Source organism: Artemia sp. Qi Xiang Cuo, chromosome 11 (assembly GCF_049724085.1).
Source record: "Artemia sp. Qi Xiang Cuo chromosome 11, ASM4972408v1, whole genome shotgun sequence".
NCBI lineage: Eukaryota > Metazoa > Arthropoda > Branchiopoda > Anostraca > Artemiidae > Artemia > Artemia sp. Qi Xiang Cuo.
Window position 1 is genome coordinate 63,140,044 of NC_142804.1, and position 24,102 is coordinate 63,164,145.

The 24,102-nt window shown below is 35.9% G+C and overlaps 1 protein-coding gene across 2 annotated transcripts in view; it reads right to left on the minus strand.

Annotated features, from left to right (window-relative positions):
• The window catches only part of LOC148947226 (heparan sulfate glucosamine 3-O-sulfotransferase 1-like), a 47,627-nt gene extending 25,433 nt beyond the window's left edge, over window positions 1–22,194 (minus strand). For both annotated transcript variants that reach the window (XM_089097326.1, XM_089097327.1), the window contains exons 1-2: window positions 21,717–22,194; window positions 17,471–17,754 (exon numbers count right to left, since the gene is read on the minus strand). In XM_089097326.1, coding sequence (XP_088953452.1) covers window positions 17,471–17,754; window positions 21,717–22,161 — 729 coding nt within the window. In that variant the 5' untranslated portion in view covers window positions 22,162–22,194. The remainder of the gene's footprint in view (window positions 1–17,470; window positions 17,755–21,716) is intronic.
• Between the last annotated feature and the right edge of the window lie 1,908 nt (window positions 22,195–24,102).

The following is a 24,102-nucleotide window of genomic DNA, read 5'->3' on the forward strand; positions in this document are numbered from 1 at the left end:
TTTAAGCCGCTTTTTTTTCGTAGTTTAGGGTATTTTTATCCCACTGTTGTTATCCCAACGACATCATTTTATTAGCTGCAATTAACACCAATTAATTAATAATTAAGACATCTAATGTTAGGCCCTTTGTTCACAAGCTAACCTTTCCAAAACCACAAATGCCTCAGTCAGTGGCGCTAATAAAAAGGGTTCAGGGAACCCCTTGACCCCTAAATTTCCCTGCAGATTTTGAAAAACAAATTTTTTGGTATTTTCATTTAGAAGATCGAAAAAAATGCCCGTTAAATTTTGAAAAGTATATTTGCCCCCCCCCCTCTCACATTTCTTGAATTTGTACCACTGGTCTTAGTAGGTCCTTAAAACTATATTTCTTGCTTGTGTTTACCAGTAGAAGTTTTACCTCGTCATCTGTTAAACACAGTAATATAATTAGGCTATTGGGTAAGGGGACTCACCTGACTGATAAATTAAGGGATAAAAAAATTACCCAGCCTTAACGTTCTATTAAAAAATAACATCAAATACAAAAAACTAAGATAATTATCATAAAGGGATAATTGGGTGATTTTTTGGATAGTTGATTAAAATCCTTGTTCAGACCTTAGACCCCTGATTCCCAACGTGGGGTGCAGGGTCCGCCGTCAATACCTTGCTCTTTATGCTCGGAGTAGGGGTTACGGGGGAGAATCTTCCCATGGAGGATGTTTCCTTGGGGGAAGGGACATGTCTATTAAGGGGGTGCTGGATTTCCCATTATCATTTAAAAAATGATCAGAAAGTTTTTTTCAACTGAAAGTAAGAAGCAACATTAAAACTTAAAACAAACAGAAATGATTACGTATATGAGAGGGTTCGCTCCCTAGTCAATACCTCGCTCTTTATGCTAAAGTTTCTTTAGTACTTTCAAAAGAGCTATCTATTCTAATTCACCAGCCTTTGTGATTCAAGGGCTTGTGATTCGAACAAAATTCGAACTTAGCGTAAAGAGCAAGGTACGCTGATCAAACGTGAAATAATGCTGTCAACGTGAAAGTATGTTTTTTTTACCGTGCACTATCTGTTATCTTTATATTTGATATGATTATTTATCTTAATTTCTGTTTGTTTCGGGTCTTATTTATCTACTGATTTATCTACTACTGAAGCTTTAACGGCCTTTTAAGCTTCCTTCAGGTGAATACAAGCAAAGTTTTGAATAAAAAATCTAAATATCACAGAGGGGGGGGGGGTGTCAGGATTTTAGAAATTTATAGGTGGGCATGACCCAAAATCCTTTGGGAACCACTGCCTTGGACCTTCCTGTGCCTTTAGAGGCACCCTGGGTATCAAGATGGAAACGTAAATTTGGCCTTTGGTTTACTGCTACCAGTAGAATACGTGAAAAAATACTGCTGAAATTGCTAGCTCAAAAGAATAGTAAGCTTCTTGTTCTTCTAATAAATTATATAAAAAAAAATTCAACTGAAAGTGAGAAGCAACATTAAAACTTAAAACGAACAGAAATTATTACGTAAATAAGGGGTTTTGCCCTAGTCAATACCTCGCTCTTTACTCTAAAGTTCAAATTTTGTTCAAATTCTTTAAGAATGGCCGCTGAATCACGAAGGCCGTTTAATTAGGATAAATAGCTCTTTTGAAAGTTCTAAGAAACTTTAGCATCACATGAACCATTGCAAAATTCATGAGAATTAAAGAATTGAAATGCCGGCAGAAGGTAAAGATACTTTACAATTTAAAAATTTCTAAAATTCCCTGCTACAAGTTGATAAATTGTCTTTGGCCTGTGAATCAAGACTGGCTGAGGTATCAGATCCATCAAGACCAAATATAGTCAAAGAACACAAACTAGTTGCATGTTCCTCCGCACACGCCTGTCGCGATTCCAACAATAAAATGCAGTTGGAAGAGTTTTTTTTTGGCTATGGATGAGGAGGGCAGCATGAAAAATCTATTGGTATCTTTAATAAAAACAGCAAATGGCGCAATTTCACGATTACGTCACATCAACTACCCAATGACATTGTCAGATAAAGAGCAACTGGCATTAGAAAAGCTGACGATTTGCTGGGTTTGTAGAGGTGCTCTTGCCCCAAAAGACGCGGTCCAGGATCACGACTGCCTTATTGATCCCAATTCAACGGGAAAAGTAACTTTCGGGGGTGGGCTCACAATTCATGTAATTTAAAAATTAAACAGCAACTTTTTCTTCCGGTTTTTCTACATAACTCTAACTACGATCTGAAGTATGTGCTACCAGCATTGGCACGTCTTCAAAGAAATGGAACAGTAGATGATGCATGGGTGATAGACAGCTTTTCCTACAAAATCATACCTAAGTCATCGGAAAAGCTGCTTGTTTTGGAATTTATGTGGAAATTTGTTGAAGCCGACGTTGAGTACACGAATAAAATTCGCTTTTTAGATTCCTACAGTTTTTTCCCAAAATCATTGAGCGAATTAATTCAAGTGCAGAAAAACGATGACGGTTGCAATGCTTTCCCCCTTCTCAAGCAACAATTTCCAAATGATTTATATGATTTGTTGACGGTCAAGGGCATATATCCTTATGATTATTATTGTTCCATGTCGAGATTCGCCGAGGAAGCTATTCCTTCGATTGAATCGTTTTACGATAGTCTACATGACCGTAGGTGCACCCCCGAGGAATACAGTTTTGCTAAACAAGTGTGGGCAGAGGGAGGGTGTAAAAATGGGTTTGACTACTGCAAGCTGTATTTGTCGAGTGACGTGTTAACTCTGTTAGACATTATGTGTAAAAATACGGAAAAAATCTATGGGGAATTTAATTTTGATTTGGGCTATTATTTTTCATCTCCTCATCTAGTGATGGACTTCATCCTAAAAATTAGTGGGGAAAAAATTGGGCTAATCATAGATAATGATCAGCACCTGTTCATTGAAAGATCAATGAGGGGTGAATTTGTTTTTCACGGGGATCGTATCTTGGAAACTGATCCAACAGGAGAGAAGACGGGGACAAAATCGGATGCAGTTTTCCTTGATATGAATTCTCTCTACCCCTCAGCCACTTCCCATTATGCGCTACCTTGCGGCGACTATAAATGGCTCAATGACCCACAAGCTTTCCAGTTCCACAACATTAACAGTGTTGAGAAGAATGGACCGGTTGGATGGTTTTTTGAAATTGATGGGGAGATTCCAATTAAGCTTCACGATTCTGTAAGGGATTTAATTTTACCACGTATCAATAGACCTGTGACTAAGGACTCTTTGAGCCCTCGCAATAGGCGTTTAGTCGAGGTTGACGGATTGCATTGGTCACCTTCAAAACAAAACTTATTGCTGACCTTCTGCCAAAAAAAACATAGTTGTACATCACGTGGCTTTAAAATGGATGTGCAACAACGGTTTCAACGTCACAAAGGTTCACAGAGCACTTCAGTTTAGTCAAAAACCCTATCTGAAAACGTTTGTTGACACTTTTGTCAACAAATGCTCTGCAGCGCAGACGAAAGCCGAAAAAGGAATTCTTAAACTCATTTTGAATTCAGCTTTCGGTATAATGTGTGAGAGTGTTCGCAATAGGAATCGTTGTGAGGTCGTGATCGATCCCGAACAATGTGCTCGAATTATTGCCGATCCAAATTACACTTCCTTCACAATCATTGGCCCGGACATGGTACAATTGAATAGGAAAAAAGACGCATTGTCTTGAATAAAAATATTGCTGCAGGCAGTGCGATATTGGAGATCTCTAAAAAGCTCATGTTGAAATTCTACTACAATGTGGCTAGGGTATAGTGGCCGGAAAAGGGGCAAGTAAAGGTCTGTTACGGGGACACGGATTCTCTACTGTTAAAAGTAAAAACCACAAATCTAATTGATGATTTGGCGCACGGTGAAATTATCAGCTCACGGATGGACTACACCAATTGGGGTGGTCTTTACCCAGAGCTAGTGAAACGTTGGGCACCAAATCAGCTTTTATTTTTTAAATCAGATACGGGAAGCGAAATGATTTTCCGTGGTATGTTTGTAAGTCCGAAGGTGTACTTTATTCAGACACATGACGAGGAAATCAAGAAACGTTGCAAAGGAGTACCCACGCGCTATGTGGATAAGAATTTCGACATGGACATTTATAGGAATTGTATTGTTGAAAATACAATTCCACGAGCCAAATTGCTGGCAATTCGTTCTCTCAACTACAGAAACTTTACTGTAAATGTAGAAAAAATTGCCATGAGTACCATCTCCGACAAGGTCTATGTTTGTCAAGACGGTGTGACCACCCTCCCCCTTGGACACTATTTATCTTCAGACCGGGCCGAATGTGTTATCCATAGGGAAAGTCTCGGTTTGAATAAAGTCCTGTAAATTATTTCCTAAAACTTCTGGGGGAGGGGGGCCTCGTGGCCCGGGGGGGGGGGGGCGGCCGCCAGCGGGGGGCGCACTGCCACTATCAAAGTTATCTTTTTTTTACTTAGAGCAGATTTTTTTTCTGTAAATGTTTCATTTAAAAAAAGTGATATTTTTTTTTTCAAGTGCTTTAATCTAATGTTGTATTTTTTCTCTATAAATAAACAAAAAAAAGTGTATTTATTTAAGTGTTTTTCTCTCTGTGTGCCTATGTAAATGTTGTATTTTTTATAAATAAATTTAAAAAGAAGTGTATTTTTTCTTGTTTAGTGTGCTTTTTTCAATGTATTGTTACTTTTTTTTATGCATATAAAAAAAGAAAATATGATTCTTTATTCGTCTTCTTCTTATTGAACAGAGTAGTAGTAGGGAAATTATTTAGTCATTAGACAATTATGGTCTACAGTTAGTTGTCCAGGTGAACTTTTGAAGGGAACATGTATCAATTTAAAACACCATTCAGATCGTTTCTGTGGGGGCCGTCAATGTCCGGCAAAACAACACTCTTGACTAAAATAATTAAAAGTTGCGATAAAATGTTTGTGGAAAAGCTGAAAAAAATCTACTATTGTTACAGTATTTGGCAGGAGTCATGCGATAAAATAAAAGCAATTTCTGCCACCACCATGGATATGGTGCAGATACAATTCATACAGGGACTTGATGTTTTCAACATTATTGAACCAAACTCTTGGCTGATCATTGACAATCTGGCTGAATCTATTGAACAATTGTCCCAGGAAATGCTACAACTGTTCACTGTTCGCTCTCATCATGAACAGATTTCCGTTACTCTGGTTCTACACAATCTCTTTCATCAGAGCAAATGTATGCGAACACTTGCTTTGAACTGCACCTACTATATCATCTACAGAGTTGTTCGTGATTCTATCTCTCTAATAACCCTCAATAAAAAAATCTATCCAGGTGCCACTAAATTTCTGCTATCAGCATACAATCAGGCAACAAATAAACCCTACGGTTATATCATATTGGATCTTAATCAAAATATACCCAAGGATCTGCGTGTAGTCACAGATAATTTCGACAATGAAATTACAGTATATCTCCCTGTGAACACTAAAAAGACCTATTACTCACTATCATGACACTGAAGAAACTACATAAAAATAGACATTTGTTTTCAGTTCTAAGCACTTTAAAACCTCCGCTTAGGAAAGCAATACTCAAACATGGTATTGACAATGATTTCATTATTCTAATATCTTAACTTTGTTTAATTTTGACCGAGGGTAATGTTCAGCTGCCAGAAGTAGTTAAGCAACAGGCAAAGCAACATCGTTCCATTGTACGTACATTGGCCTCTAAAAAGAATGGAAAGAATTTTAAAAGGAAACGACTTCTTCCGGCGGGTGGTAGCTTTTTCACACTTTTACTGCCGATAATTGCAGGACTTGTAAACAGTATTCTCTAGAGTAGGGCAAAACACTATAAATTGACTCCAATAGAACTCGCTCTCTCACCCGTTGAACACTTTGAGAACAATCTGAGTAAATTCCTTGACAATGAAAATATTGAGGATGATAAAAAACTGCTTTTACTTCAAGATTCACTTCGCCGAGTGGACAAACACAAGTCTTATCGATCGAAGCCCACTGCTGCTGCTGGTATTGATCACAAAAAGAATCATCTCCTCAAGAGTCTGATAATGGAACACAATTAAAGAAGGAGGAATTGGATTCAATTGTATTGAAAATTGGAAATCTAATGCCCTGCTCATATCGTGAACAATGTAAACGACTCCTAACCTATCTCTCGGAAAGTGGTCAAGATCATATTCAACTTGAGAGCAATGGGAAAGGGATTATAATTGAGGGCAAGAGCTATAATCTACTTGATTTAATCTATGACATGGTTACAAATCGTAAAGGACTATTATCATTTGACACTCATCTATACAACTTTTTAAATACATTAAACTTCCTCAAAAGTCTTATTGGCAATATACAAATTCTAAAAAAATTAAATGAACATGCATCATCATCATCAACAACATTGACACCATTAAGATATGAAGAAGAAGAAGAAGATTTTAAATCAATTTTGGAAAATACTAGCACTCCGCTGATAGCTAGACAAAAGCGAAGACGTGTCAAGTCAACGTCACCACCACCACCAACAACTAGTATACAAAAGGGTAGTGGACGTTACACTACGTGTTTACGTTCATAATGGCTGAAGTTCTGAAACGTGCTTATGAAAATATTGGTGAGGTGGGGAGTTTAAGTTCCCCCACCACTCTTTCCAAAGTCACGGGTGTTCACACTAAAAGTGTACAAGACTATCTACAAAATGAATCAAGTTACACTCTGCATAGAAATCATAGACTTCGTGCCAATCAATATCGAAAAACTAAAGCCTTTTACCCATTGCATATAATGCAAGCAGATCTCCTGACTCTAGATGAGATTCAAAGACATCACAATACACCAAACAAGTAAATTCTACTTGCAATCAGTGTTTTTAGTCGCTATGCATATGCAATTCCATTGCGATCAAAGAGAGGCGTTGAAGTTGCTCAGGCAATTGAAAGTAATCTCGAACATGAGTCATATAAAAAAATTCAAATGGATAGTGGTAGTGAATTTTCTAATCCCCAGTCTGCAAAATTTCTAGACAAATATAGTAAGCTGCTCTATCATAATCACAGTCCTATGAAGGCCGTATTGGCCGAACAATTGATAAGAACTATTCGACTTTTAATTTCAAGATATTTTAGATTGGAAAATACATCGACTTTTATTCATGATCTAGAATCTTGTTGATTTATAAACAACTACCTCATCAATCATTGTCCAACTCTATACCAACAGAAGTTCATCATTCTGATCATGATACAATTGACACCTTTCTTAAACATTATTCCAATGAAACGACTATCAAGAGGAAAAATAAATTCACTATTGGTGATACTGTTCAAATCAATAGAACAACTAATGTTTTGAAGAGGGGAAGTACGTGTGGTCCACCGAATTTTTTAAAGTGGCGAAAATCCTAAACACTAAACCCATAACTTATCACCTGCGTGATACCAAAGATAAGAGATTCCCGGTGGTTCTTATGACTATGAACTGCAAAAAGTTAAAAATAATAGTGAAATCTATCAAATTGAAAAGATATTAAAGACATGTACTCGCAGGGGTAAGAAACAGTTACTTGTTCGGTGGCTAGGATACAACTCTGATTTTGATTCTTGGATCGGTGTTGAAGATATTGACAATGCCCAATTATTTCTATGTAACATTCATGTCCAACGTCTCCGATCCTCTCTACAACGACTTGAATACGACAAGTGATTTTTGGACAAAACTCTCCCCCGCCATCAAATTTGATGGTGCATATGAAGTGGCTCTTGTCGACTGTATTCTCAAAAATACCTATGACATCCTGAGAAAGGATCGTGTGTATGATATAAAAGTTATACCACTCGATTGGACTATGAAAGGTTTGAATTATGTCAACTATGAATTGATTGAATCACTTAAATCTAGTGAATATCCAAAATGCCAAATTTAAATATATTGAATATGATAATATGGGAGATTTGTGTTGTACAATCAATAGAAAAATCTCGTATCGTAGGAATGGTAAATTCCATTTTAATTATTCATATGAACATGATAGAATTTACATTAGTACACCTCTTGACACTGAAATAATTATTCTCAATGATAATCTGAGAGATTTTCTTGACTTTAAACAGAATAAGATAAATGGGAAAAATGCTTGCACCGTTTACGGGATGGATCAAGTTATTTTTGCTGATTATCCACCTGATTTTGCCTCGGACTCTTGCATATTTCTTTACGCTTCATTTGTGGAAACATCGATATTCGGTAATTCAAATGTTCCCCTCTTACGTGTTCTTGAACGATAAAAAACTCATGAACTTGTTCATCAATATAATATAAAACATTTTCAGTATGTTCTTGTAAACACTTCGTATTTGGAACTCTGTCAGTTAACACTAAGAAGTGAATTGGGCGATCCTCTAGCAATAACAAAAGGCTTAGCAGTGATTACATGTCATTTTCGACCCATTGTCAACGACAGCACAATCACCTAAAATGAACAATAGGTGAATTCCCTTTGTCTGTCACGATATCGATTGTTATGTTGGTGCTTGGAGTCCACGTCAAATAGGCAATGGATTGGACTACTACAAGGGTCGTACTACAATGTCTGGCTATGGTCATGGTAGCTGGTTTGCTAGGCTATTTCGTTCTGCACTACCCATTGCCAGAATATATCTTGTACCTGCTGCATCGAATTTTGCTGCCTCAACACTACAGGACTGGGGGTCGGGCAAGAATTTCAAGGAGAGTGTTAAGGAAAATATTAGATCTTCAGCAACAGTCGTTAGTGAGCAACTAAAATCTCGACAAAATGGGGAGGGATTGAAAAAGATGCGTTCGCGTCATTCACTCATCAGTCTCCACCCAGGCAGGAAGCAAAGGACATCAACAAGGACTTTGAGGAATAAAACAAGGAAGACCAATAAGCAGAAGAAGAAGAAAAAGAAAAAGATTGTTAGATCAAATAAGGATTTCTTCTTTTAAGATGACTTATCTCCCCCACAAGGAATCATATCCATCAATCAGTTCCTCATTGAATATATTCAATGCTGAAAATGTTGATGTCAGTGTCAAGTATGGCTACTATAAACAATTTCATCCCCAACAACCCCTTTCGGAAAATATACACTTTCAAATATTTTCCAATGAAGACTAATTCATTGATTTGTCACCAACATTTATTGATTTAAATGTTATGTTGAAGAAAAAGTCAGATAATACCACTCCAAATGCCGGTAAAGGTCTATCCTACGAAAACTTTATTCTACAAAACCTTTACAGAAAAATTAATTTACTCATTAATGGAACATTTGTGAGAAATAGCAATAATTTATCAAACTATGCAAGTTACATACAATTTATGATGATGAAACCAAAGGCTTACAAGGAGTTGAGAGGACAATCATTAGGCTATGAATATCGATCAGGTGTTGATACTGACGGTGAGTTGACTACTGCATTGACCCAGGAGTATCATCTAGTTGGAAAATTAAATCATGAGATATTCAATATATCCCAATGGCTACCCCCCAATGTCAAGATTGACATAAAGTTACAGATGGCACCATCGAATTTCATTTTGAGAAAAACACTTCCTGCAGCACCCGATACAAATGTCATTATCACATCGGCAATTCTCCACGTCCGAAAACAAGAGGTTATGAGCTTTGTTGCATTGGCAGTGGAAAAGCTAAGAGCCAATGGTAACAACATTAAACTTCTTGTTCCCCATACAATCACCAATCAACGTCACATTGCCACCGGCTCTCGTAGCTATAGCGATTCATCCTTTATCAATGGAGAAATCCCATCAAAATTGGCTTTGGCCTTTGTGAAGAGTGGCAGTGCCATTGGATCCTGGGCCGAATCACCCCTTGATTTTAATTTTTTCGGTCTATCTAGCCTTGTATGTAAAGTAAATGGTATTCCAGTGTGAACTCTATCATTTGACAAAAACGCCTATAAAAGTCTCTACGAGTTGACCATGCGATCCATAGATCATGACTCTCAACTATTTGAAAATGGAATAACTGATTCAATGTTTTAAAAAAATCATGGGGTTATTGTTTTGGATTTGTCTGGCACACTGGATATGAGCATAGTACGAACAGAAAATGTTCTTTAAGAGTGCACATTTGCTGGTGCTTTGGACAAGAATGTCATGATAATTTTCTGAGTTTAATTTGAAAATTATTTGGAAATTACAATCAGCTGCAACTTTCAGCAAGACTTATCATCATAAAGAGTAACCAATTAACAAGCTTATATTGTATGGATCTATACATGTATCAGTACAATTCATATTTCATACCATCGTACTTCATTGAAAAAATTCCAAGTGTTAACAATACCCTAATCATTATTAATAGCAGTCCATTGACCTTGAAGACCGGTCATTGGCTTTACATCTTTCAAACAGCGATGAATATTGTTTTTGATCCTCTTGGCCTATTGTATAAATTCTACGCTCCATAAATCGGAAACTTTATTGAAAGCAGTGGGAAAATTATTATTCAAATCAACGAAGAGTACAGGATTTAACGACTAAGACATGTGGCTTTCACGCACTACTCTTTTTCATGTTCAGATGTCGTGGCTACACCTACAAGCAGTTTCTCAACATCTACGTTGACTTACCTCAATTGAACGACTTTCTAGTGGAAAAAATACTTACAACTGTATTTAATATTGATTTTAGTGCCCTAAGAATAAAATATTCTAAAAATGTATGTGAAATTGTTTCTTGATAAACAAAAATATACACATTATAAAATGACTTTTCTAATATTTAGATTTCGTCCACTACTAGGTATTTGTCAACAACAACTAGTGCAGGTATACTATCTAAATTCAAAGTGTACTGATCCTGATGTACTGCAATGTCAGGGTCACATTTTCTACAGTAGAGCGTGACTTCACTCTTGTCATATCTCTTTGTATTGTCAATGATACTATTCTCATTCATTCTATAGAATTCTCATGTTTCAATTTGCTTATTTGAAGCAATTTCACAAACAGTGTCCTCAAGTGTCGAATCACATTCCGTCACAACCAAATAAACATCAGTGGGCTTATAATCATAACACCAATTGTCTTCCCAACAATGACGTAGAAACCATATTCTTTTGTTGTTCCAACAGTTGAATCGTTGACCCGGTTCCTCCTCCCAGAACAATCTAAAACCACGACGATACCGATCTCGTAGTAATAAATTAAAATCACGGTTAGGATTCTTTCCAATCATACCGGGATATGTATTCTTCCACTGATTACATTTATCATAAAGGCAATTGGAGTAAAGGTGTCCTTTAGGATTAGATTCGCACATCTCTTCAAGACATAAATTACAACTTTTAATTTGTACTGCATATCTTCTATGTAATTTACACTGGTTGTATAATCTACACTTTTCATCATACTCCTCAATCATTGTACAATTCTCGCATGATGACCAGCTGCCGAGTGTGTACATACATAACGGACATGTATGGAACAATTTGTCATGTGTTGACGCTCTCACTACCACAATGAAACTTAGCTAGCAACATAAAAAATTCTTTGATATAGAGAGAGAGAAGTACATCATCCTTGAGCACTATCTTTTTCATGAAAAAAAAAGTCCTAAATCTTAAAACTAATGTTTAAAAGCATATCCACAATATCCTTTTGCCGTGTCGTGTTCAATATATGAATAAATTTAGTAAATGCATTGGAATCATGACGTAGATGCGTCATACAATAGTCTAATGATGGAGAATCAGTTTCCATTATATCGACAAGCATTCCCCGAGAAAATATCTTCCTTTGAATAGACAACTCTAGAAAATCGTCATCTAGAATCAAACGTTTTTCCATAAGAACTAGATTCCTCATGATTCACTCTTTCTTTAATCTATTCATTTTTTCGATTCCTAGCTCTCTCACAACCAACTTCAGACAAACCAAAATTTTTTGTACTTTAAAATGTATACGCTAGTCTACTTTAAAAAGAAAAAAATACCATTGATTTAGAAACAATTTTATTGGACATAGTTACAATAATAACATTCACTGATGCATTTTGTTCTCATCAATATATTTCGATAGGACATCTAATGCAGACCGAAGTTTATTTAAATGGAGAATATTCACTTTTCCAGCAAAACATAGCTGCTCCTCCTGTTTAAATTTGCTTAAGGATATCATATTTTTAGCATACATAGTGTACCATTCAAGGAGTGGTCTACAACCATAGGTTATTTTCCACAGCCATATTGGGTACTCGTATATCATTGCTTCTGTTCTCAGCTCCTTCACTTATCTCTAGAAATGTAAATATACCACTCATTTTTTCTCTACTAATATCCTCTCAAATAAACTATTCTCTTTGAATTCAATTCTCTTACTAATACGAATTGTAAAGAAAACTATTCCTTTTATTCAAATCTCAATCATCAATCAAGTTATACTCACTCTCTTTGAAAAGGTGTAGAGGCGTACGCAAATAACGTAAAGATTCCTATAGCTTCAAGCAAATAACACCGGAAGGAACATAAAAGGCCCCAAATAGCACAGGAAGGAACGTAAAAGCCCCAAATCCATAGGTACATGCTCTGGAAAGGTGCCATAGAACGTAAAGGCCCAGAAACTTATAGTTGACCCAGAAACTTGTCTGCTTGGCCCAGAAACATGTCTGGTTGGCCCGGAAACTTGTCTGGTAGGTTTTGTATAATTCCATATTCAATTGACAACAATAGCAATAACTAGTCTGGTAATCTGCCATGGAAAGGTGCCAGGGAATGTAAAGTGGGCAAATAACACAGAATGGAACATAAAGGCTCAGAAACGGAACCTCTTACTCTACTGTCACGTCAATGATTCTCATGCAAAAAAGTGTGTTTTCCTTGTTGTTCAATGTATAGGACGGCAATTCTTTTGTTAATCGTTTTTGACAGCGTTGATTTTGTTGGTTAACTTTTCATTTTGATATGCCGCCATTTTTGAAGGGTTTCAGGTTGTTTTTCTAAATCCCCATCAATTGATTTGTTTGTGAGATAAGCTTCTGCTATTAAGACTAATCAAACCGATAGTTACCATTCCTGAATTAGCTTTAAATGGCAATTATATTGACTAAACAACTTTTTTTTCAAAACCTACTTTTAAGCTTTTGGTTGCTATTGGGCGAGGTTCGCCCTGTTCTAGGTTTACTTTGTTGCTATCCTTAGGGAAAGAGGTAAAAACTATTTTATACCCAACTTGTGAGATGTATTTTTAGTAATTTTGCACTATCTGGTACCCACCACTATAACTGTATCAAGGAAATGAGAGACGAAACCCGCCAAAAGGGTATTTATAATTAATTGCAATAGAGCAATGGAATGCAAACCTGGTTTTCATTGCGTTTACGATATTTAAACTGTTGTTTTTTAGGGGTCTGGGGGGGGGGGTACCTAGGCTAGGTTAAGTTACGCATTTAATATATGCTATGCTTTACCCACCACCCCCATCCTCCTAAAGTGGAAATATATAGCCCAAACTTGTTTTTAAACTATTATGTATTCATCCTATTTTATTATATTTCATTAGCATTAACCAAACTTGACTTCTTTTGTCGATACCATATTATTCACAAGTACGTGTATTTTCTTTCACGGCACATATTTTACCAGTTCTTTAGCTTTGTACAGTAGCCCTTTTTGACTATATAGCCTTTGGTTATTACAATATTCAGAGGCAGTATTTCAAACATTGTGAAATTAGGGACGATTTAAAAGGAATAGCTTAAAATCTGACGTAGATAATTTTGGAGACCACACTGCCTTTCCATGACGATAAAATAAAAGTTCAAAATAGGGATAAAATCCTTTTTAATAGACAGTGTATAATAAATTTCACAAAAAATACCATATATTTCGGTGACATGTACAGTGACCTTCATCAGTAGTAAAACTAAACTAAAACAATTTAAAACAAAAGTTTATATACTAAATCAAATAAAATCGCGGTTTAAAACAAAATTTTCGTGAAACTCTTGAAATAAAGAAAATCTTATTCAAGAATATTGCTTTGAATCGGGATACAGGTGAATATGGGCCGAACTCTATCTATGATAATTTATTAAAATCTGACAGAGTAAAGTTCAAATCACCCAATGTAGTTAACCCTTGTCCAAATGTTATACCATTGAACGCTAATGAACCGAATCCAAGAAGGTCAAAGAGGCTAGCTTCCGCCTTTGCTTTGAAAAGAATTAGAGATTTAAACAATATGTAGTTTTATTTGATTTAGTATATAAACTTTTGTTTTAAATTGTTTTAGTTTAGTTTTACTACTGATGACGGTCACTGTACATTTGACCGAAATATCTGGTATTTTTTGAGAAATTTATTATACACTGTCTATTAAGAAGGATTTTATCCCTATTTTGAACTTTTATTTTAGCTTAAAATTGCCCCACCTCTACATAAAGCAGCAAATTTTATAGGCTGTTATACAGTCTTTTGAAAACTAGTGGATGGTTGAAGCCACTTTAGCCCCTCTTAAAACCTGAATCAACGTTAAATTTCTATTTTTTTCATATTCTTAAGCAATTATATGCCTATTTTCAGGCTAAGAAGCTACAATTAAAGATTTCAAATTTGGGTAATTCTAAAGTGGAAATCTAAAAGACTAGAATAACTAAACTAACCTATGCAAAAAATAAAGTTAAAAGCAGCAAAAGTGAGCATGTGCTTGTGCGCGTTCCTACCTCATGTGCAGAGTGGTGCTAAACATAAATGTGGCGTCAACTTTCCAATTGATGGGTGCTAAAAGGAAAAAGTGCTGTTGTGATAGTGTGCATAAAATGAACATACAAAAATGCACTTTACCCATTTTAAGTAAACGTTATTTTCAGAAACTCAGGTATCATAAATTTATTTATCTTTTTTGTTACAACATGATCTCTTGATAACACACTAAAGATTCTGAATTTTTCTATTGGTCCCAAAATAAATCTTATAAAGGTTGTTGGCTATGAAAGAGTGCATTACCACTTCAAATATACTAAAAATCCTGCAGTAGGAAATATTTTCTAAATTGCGTAACTTTCAGTGGTGCCAATTCGCGGAAATGGGGGAGGGGGCAAAAAGTATTTTTCCCGTTTTTTTTTTTTTATTTAATGAAGAAACAGAAAAGGTATTTTAAATCTATGGGAGTGTTTTTTTTTTTAATGAAAATACCGGTAAAAAGTTTTTTCCAAAATCTAGGATAAATAAATTCAGCACTCTTGGTACCCTCTCCCCCCCTCCAATTGGCACTCCTGATATCTTTTTATTTTTTGAAAGTCTAGAATGGGTAAGTTTCAAAGAAAAAGTGAAACAATTGTTGTTCAAAACCCAGCGTACTGAAATAAGAGTTCAGGATTGCCATCAGCAAAAAAGGAAATAAAATCGCCCCTTTGAATCATGTAGCAGAAGAAAATGTGAATTTTGCTGACTATTATTATGCAACAGCCATTAAAAAATGTAATAATGTGCTCACTCAAAGCAAAGTGCTGCTAGTGCTGTCAGAGAAGCATGTAACATATAATATTGCCACACTGATCACTTCATAAGCACTCAGTTGGTTACGTCATCTGACTGATTATGCCATAACAATTACAAAATTATACTGGCCATGTTTAGTTTCAATGTGGATTTTTGATATTTACTAGTTGGAATAGTAAATACCGAACCCAAAGGGAAACAGGTAGTGGAGCCGCTCAAATATGCCATCACGCCCCATAATCCACAGACGGAGACGAAAAAAAATGAAAGAAAAATGGAGACACATGAGTACGTCCTATGCAAAAAAAGTATTTTCGATATTGGTCAAAGGGGGGGGGGCAATAATTATCTTATATGGGGTTCTTGCTATGAAGGTCCCAATGATGTAGTTTTATTTCGATGTGCTATGAACTTAACGATCAAGATTAATCAAAACAATAGTTACTTCAATTGGCGACCCTTACTCAATTGAAAGTTGTTGCTTTTTCTAACACGTTTTTAAATTGTCAGCTACTGCGGGCTAGAGTTTGTCATTTACTAGGCTACGCCTACGGGGGCAACTATAAAACTGTTTATAGAAAAAAAAATATATTGTAAAGAACATTGTAGTTTTCAGGGAGAGAATTAGTTTAATCTTTGTCATCGAGGAAAAGGCGCTTCTTTATTCGTTTTTAGAATTTAAAATAAAGAATTAGATTTATCTTTTTCGGTGACTATACTCTCTTGGATTATGTTTCTCTGTTGGCTCAAATTCAAACTATTCCTCGGCCACATTATAGTCACACTTTTGGATAAAATCAAAATTACGCAAACATTTTGAACAAATATCACATCACACCTTGTGGTTTAAACGTGAATAAGGTTGATATATTGAAGGAGTTCAAATGTCCACAAAGTTTGGGGTTGATTTCAAATGTCACTTAAACTTTTTCTTTTACAACTAAAATGAGCTTAAATAGACATGGCTTTCTGGAATGGTCTTTTAAGCAACAAATGCTGCAGTCTAGACTTAATTATTAATTGATTATAATATTCACCATGGCCGTATTTAAAGCTTTGATGCTTCTAGGCCCAAGCGTTTTTTGCGAGATTTTTGGGGAAATCTCTGAAAATCGGAGATAGTAGAAGCACTGAACAGAGTGCAACTGATGAGCCAAAAGTAATGAAAGAGAGAGGTTATACCGAACTCTCAGTTGTCATTATTGGGAGACATCTGACAGTTTGTGAGCGGCCACGGAATTCCTGTGCTGTTTTAAAATCACTTTTCTGTGAAAGGCAGCGCGCCGGCAGAGTGCACCTGGCACTTTTACGATAAATCGCACCAGCACAGTTTTTCTTAAGAAAAGTCACTGAGTGATAATTAATTACACCCCGTGGCGTTGTGCGCCCCTAGACCCGGGCCTAGTGATAAATTTAGGCCTGATATTAACTTATCAATGTAAAAATTTTATTTTATATCAATGTATTTATCGTATTAGATTGCTGTATAGAAGTACTTTCCAAAATCAATCCCAGAAATTCTTTCTTGATCCTTGTTTTTACCATCAGTTGGAAACCCCACAATGTACGAAATATCTTTGGTTTGGATTACTTAGAAATCAGGTATGCACAAAGATCAATGAGTTGACCCTTCTTGCAGCAGCAAAATGAATTCATTACCGTTGATTAATTAGTTGACCTTAATAATGGAATAAGCAAGTTAAGAAATTTTTTTCATGTACCAGGCTAAAGAAGCATCAATATAAGAAATACTTATAGACGTTTTTGTATTTTTATATAATGTAGAAACTTTTATATGAAGAAATTTATAAAAAAAAAATATAAGAAAATACAGTGACAATACTATTAAAATTTTAACCCTGAACAAAATAACTTTGATTTATTTGTGCATAATGGTAGTTTTTTTTTCTTGCAGTAGCAGCTAAGCAAATAATCATGCATAACAGAAAATTTATGTGAAAAAAAAACCTGTATTGCTTTATATTGAAAGTTAACACTGCCGTTTGACAGCATTGCCACATCTTCAAATGACCTCGGCTTCTTCTTCCACTCACTTCGTGTTGCTTCAATCTGTGCAAAATCGCTTAGAAGCCGAACTACGGGATCGCGAACAATCAGAAGCAACTTGGCAGACGAGTTCATTTTGTAAACTCTTTTTGGCGCTTCTGGAGTGATAAAATAGCTGGGGCTTTTTTCAACAGTCAGTTGGCCCTCAAAGGTGAAAGGCATTTGATGCCGGTACCACTCAAGACCTAAAAATAGTTGTCTTGATCATGGACACCACCGTACCCTTTTATAGCCTGGAATTCGTATTTTCTAAGGGGTTGAAGTAACTTTGCGAAAAAATGCTAGAAAATACTAGAAAATTACCGCGTTAACTCAGAATATTAAAAATAATTACTGTATTTCTGTATCTTTGGAAATGCTAGAAAATACTAGAAAATTACCGCGTTAACTCAGAATATTAAAAATAATTACCGTATTTCTGTATCTTTGGTTTATTGGCGGTAAAAAAAAAAATACCCAGTCACCCCTTCCCCTTGATGGTAACCGGAATAATGATTATTAAGGCAATAACGCATTTGATATCGGTTGTAATATCAAAAGCCCTACAAAAAGTTTTATGATCATGGACGTCCGCGATCATGTTTTTACGCGGGAAATATTTTTCTGAATGGCTGGGAAAGGAATTCCAAAAGAAAATGCTGAAAACTTAATATATTTACATGTTTTTACGCTATTTCTATATTTTTGATCCACCAAGGGTAGCAAATGCCCAGCCACTCTTTCCCGTTGATAACAATTATTTAGGCATTTTATTATTAAGGTATTTTAGGCAATAAGTTATTTAATGGCGGTGCCACTCAAGACCTGAAATTCGTTCTTACTATCAAGCAAAGCCATATACACGTTTCTAGCCTAGGGCTTTTTTTTGAAGGGCCCAGAAAAATTCTCAAGAAACTGCTTGAGTTTTGTCGCACATAGTAAAAAAATACGAGTTTTTACGCCTTTTCTACACTTTCGGTCCACAAGTTTGGCAAATTCCCAGTAGCCCTTTTCCCTTTATGGCACCGATTGTAATGATTATAATATGTGGCTCCTGATAAGTAATTGAGTGTCATTTAAGAAAACAGCTTTTCAGTGGAATCTAGAAAAAGAGTAAAGCTACGTTTTCACTTGCCTTTTCAATGGAATTGGGCAAATTAACACTAAATGGGGTATACAATAAAAATGCTTCAACATAGGCTGGGAGGGGGATGGGTAGTCCACCCGATCCAAAATAAAAATTAATTGGCTGCTGTTTTTGATGTTCCTTGGCCGGGTTCACCAGAAAAAGGACAAGTGAAAATATATGAAAGTGAAAATATGAAAAAAAAGTCCAAAGATAAAAAAGACTTTAAAGATAAAAAAAGACTAAAGACTTAAAAGATAAAAAAAACTTTAAAAAAAAGTCCAAAGATACGCATGCTGATCCAAGAATTTCTGTAATAAGTATCAAATGTCCAAATTAATTGACGTATTGACCCAAAGAGTCTTGAACAAATCGGACACCCAGGATCAGACATGCCCCTTTTATCCACAATAGAACCTGTCTGTAAATAATTGACAATATGCGCTGTTTACAGCCCTTTCCCCAGCAGCTGCAGGGGGTATGTTATCCCACGAGGCATAATTACTGGATCCCTCAAGTATTCTGGACAAAATACCTATCTGAAAACTTTGATCGAATCCTTGGGGGGAGTAACATGGGACTGGGCAGCAAAAACGGAACACGAAGCAGGCTAGTTGTCCTGTAATCACATTTGACTCTTAGACCTTAGACCTTAGACCGGAGACCTTAGAAACGCGGATGGAAAGGGAGGGAAAGTTCGACGGAAGAATCTTACCACATCAAAGAATAAAGTAATAAAATTCTAATTAACAATGCCTTTTTTATTTCAATATATTGTTCAAATCTTCACTCGCTAGATATTTTCATCAGCACAACTTTGCTGTCTTTAGTCTTCATCAAGGCCGTATATAGGGGCTGGGGGTTAGGGGTTTTGACCCCCCCCCCTCCCCCCTAAATGTTAGTCCGACTCTTAAAACCGCAAAAAAAATGTAAATGAATAATTTTTTATATGTTTTTTGAATTTTTTTTGTAAACCATCCCCCCTCAAAAAAATTCTTTTTACCCCCCCCCCCCTCGAAAAAAATTCTGAATGCGACACTGGTCTTTATGTAAATAAACACATTTTTATAAACATATACAAATCGGTCAAAACTTTTCTGAATACCCAGTAGATATACATTTCTTAATATATAATACAAATATAAAAATGTGAAAAAATCAAAAGAAAAATTCAGTAAAACTAAATTTGGGGCATTGGTACCTGGGTCAGGCCTCTTTAGACCAAATTTTGAGGCAGTTGCTTATTAATTTTGGTACTCAAGAAAATTGAAAATCGGGGATAATAATTGCTGATTTTGGAGCTAAGGGAAATCAATAAAATAATTTAGGTAAAACAGTAGTTACTGCATACAACTGGTACCGATGGGCTCGTTACTTTCAAAAATATTCTGACAGTAAATCATTAGTCAGTTATATACATGGAAGAAACCAGGAAACCAATACCGCAAATGTACCACCCCCCTGAGATCAAAAATGTAAAATCACAGAAATGGAAATTTTTCTCTACTGTAAAGTATGTTCTTTCTCTGACTGAGTAAATTGTGGGAAAATATTTATTAGATGCCTCAGAATAGTCAAGCCAGTTAGGAGGGAGAGTGGGGCTCACAATTGCAGCCGTAAGTTTTGGAAATATCTTATTTTTTTGTGTAGTATCTTCATTTTAAGAGAGTCAAACAAAATCAAAAAAGCCCTCCAACAAAAACCCGAGGTTTTGAAAATTAGCTTTTTGAATATCCGCTAAAAAAAATGGGCAAAAATCCTTGTCCATAAATACATTTTCGTGAATTTCTGCCGTTACTTCCAACCAAAATTAAATAAAAATGTCAGAACTGAAATCCAATTTTACGGGATTAGTTCTGCATCAGAATCAACAGGCTACTATCCCAGCTTTATATGCCTTTGGGTCCCAAATTAGCAAATTACTGCTTTGACTTTAGATCTAAAAAAACAACAACACTGACTTAGACACCAAGGACCCTATTTTAGGGAGAACTTAAAAAATTAGAAAGCCAAAAACGGTTTGTCATATGGATTTGACCTCGTTTTGTTAAATACAGTTGTAAAATTTATTTTAATACGTATATGGTTGAGATTACTTGGGAAACAATAAGAAGTGCCCCCCGGTGAAATTTCAGAAAAAGCAATAGCCAAGTTAACAGGAACTAAGACTGCAACATTGGTTTCAAGCTATAGTGTGTAAGACCAACTTGATGTGATAAATATGAATATTCGGGTAGAAGCTGAGAGCAAAACACAAAACGACACAGGATAGATTTTATTTACACCTGCTACAACAAGACCTAATAAACTTTTGTGAGCCCTCAAGTAACTTAGAATATTGATTTGTCAGCTATATTAGGGTCAGACAGGTATGTTTGATATTACTTTGGGGAGCTCTCATCTTCAAGGGGAGTTCGTCAAATCACCAAAAGTAGTTAATATTTACAAAACTTATAGGTAAATATAGAGGAATTTGAAAATTCTTGTGATTTGGAGCGGTAGGGGGGGGGCAAGGATCTGGAAACTGGTTAGGATGTTGTTACTTTGAATATATATAAAAAAAAACTGAAGGTCTATCAACCTAAATAAGTTGTTTTTCAAAATTTTTGCCGAACCTCTTATAATTTATCTAAAAGGTTGTAAAGCTGCGAGGGAAATGTCACATAATTAAGGAAGTCTATACCTTCAGTTTCACCCTAGAATATACCTATGACCGTGCACATATGCAAGGAATGGCAACCTGTTCTATGCCCCCCCCCCCTAGAAACATAAATTTACTAATTTTTTCACTCTTCTTATTCAAACTATGAAACCATTGTTTATTATTACCCCTTCCACCGACAAAGTAGAAGAATCCTGCGTTGTGCCTGCCTCAGACCTCAAACCTGTTTGAATATAGGGGTAAGAATTCAGGATTTCTAGCTGAATTTTTGTGTCACTCTTTCCTTATTAATACAAAAATAAGTAATAAAATAAGTAAAACTAAGTAAAAAATGAGTAATAAAAACCCGTTCCTTATATATAAAAAAATATATATCATACCTAACGCATGGCGATCTGTCCTATCAAAGAAGTGTACTTCCATAGGTACTTTCTGAATATCAGGATGCAAATTCAGCATTTCTAGTAGAGCTCTGGTGCCACCTTTTCTGACCCCAATTATTAAAACTTCAGGTAATCGTTGTTTGGTCCCTGGTATTGGTAAACGACTTCCATTGCCAATTGGTATCCCGTAGGGATATTTATGGGTATCCTCAAAGCTGCAATTTCCACTCAAGCACGTCGAAACATTAGAACAAGAATTACCATCAATAAGAATTTGAAACATGAATAGAAAAATAGCTAAAAAAGAGAAGGAATAGACGAAACGTTTTTTGTCGAACGTTCTATAGAAAAGGCGTTTATATGATACTCGATGCAACTTGGTCTGGTTTATAGTTAGGTTGAAATTTAAATCCACATCATTAAAAGCGATAGCCATTTTCATGTAACATCCATACTATAAATTTTCCTTCTTATTCACAAAAAAAATGTTATTTCTCACTCGAAGTTTGAACTTGAACTATTTTCTCTTGTTCACTCTGTATATGGGGAACATTCCCCAGATACTAAAGGAAGCAATAGGGTTACTTTGAGCACGCGCCTAATTGCCCCGGAATCAAAATGAGATAAAACAACACTGAGGGATTTATGAAAGTGTATTACTTGAATTGTGCTTTAAAATTTAAGTTGAGAAGCTTTCAATCTATTCAGAGTGTTTTCTTGGAGCTCTAAAATCACTTCGGGTGGCAAGGTCGTATCCTGGGGGGGTTACCCGGTTTTAACCCCCCCCCCCCCCGAAATTTTTGACCGAGTCGAAAATAAGTGGAAAATTAGTAAAACATAGGTAAAAATCAGTAAAATTAGTCGAAAACTGAGTCAAAAATTAGTAACCTACTACTACTACTACTAACAACTCATCGCAGCACCAAGCCACCTGAGGCCAACACAGCTACGCACGCTCCTCCTCCACCCCAATCTATTCAAAGCCTCCCTTTTTACACCCGCCCACGAAGTTCCCATTTCCTTTAAATCTTTCTTTATGACGTCTTCCCACCCCAGACGGGGACAACCTGCTTTCCGTTTAGCCCTAGATGGTTGGCCGAAAAGAACAATCTTCGGCAATCTGTCATCCTTCATCCACACAACATGCCCTAACCACCTCAACCTTTCTTTCATTATAGACCTAGAAAGCGGTATTGAACCACATTTTTCGTATAGCCTATTGTTTGAAATACAGTCAGTCAGCAGGGTACCCAGAACAATCCTTATGCAATTGCTCTTGAAAACATCTAGCAAATCTTCATCCGCTTTTCCGAGCGTCCATGCTTCAGAGCCATATTTGACCACTGTCATCACTGTAGCTTCTAATATTCTAATCATGGTTTACAGACTTATCTTCCTATTCTTCCAGACTTTTTTTTTAACTGTGAAAAACACCCTGAGCCTTGGCTATTCTATTTTTAATATCTTCACTGCTCTCACCATCTTTACTAATAATACTACCAAGGTAAGTGAAGCTGCCCACCTGATCAATCTTTTCATTACCCAACGTCACCTTTTCATCTTCGCTTATTCCTAGCCTTAGTGACTTAGTCTTCCTAACATTAATTTTCAAACCAATTCTAGCACCCTGAACTCGCAAAACCTCTAAAACTTCATTCATTTTGCTCACACTTGCTCAAATTAGTAACCCCCCCCCCCCCGAAAAAAAATCCTGGATCCGCCCTTGTCGGGTGGTAAAGCTAAAGTCAATCCTTTAATACCTGTGTACGGCCTCTTGAAATCTTGGTCAGGGCTTCGAATCTAAGGTCAGGTCATCTAAGGTCAGGGCTTCCTAATTTCGATAACCAAGAACTTAAGTGGCACCGAGAACCGAGGGCTGAGGAGGGGCATCCCCCCAAAACACCGAATAACTTCAGTTCGTTTCAGATTTTAATGTTGCTCTTTACTTTCATTTGCAAAAACTAATTATTGTTTTTTGTTTAATATACGGTTAAGTGGGACTATCAGAGGTAGCGCAATAGCGCTGCCTAAGTGAAGAACGATGTTACAACAATTAATTAAAAAAACTTTTTCCACAAAGTAAGTTTTTCAAAGAAAAGTAAAGAACTCCATTAAACAAAAATGAGCAAAAATAAAATCAAATAATCTACCAAGCGTGAAACTACCTCAAATCCCCATCGATAAATAAATGAAACCCAAAACGAACAGAAATTACGATAAATAACCGAGTCAAACTCAAAACGAGCAGAAATTAACATAAGTTGGGCTCAAAACCCCTATGCCTTCCTAATACCAGATCATAATTTGCACTTTACAAAAAAAAAATTTTTTTTAAATATAAATGTTTTTACTTTTATAACTTTAGTAAATCAAATAATATTAA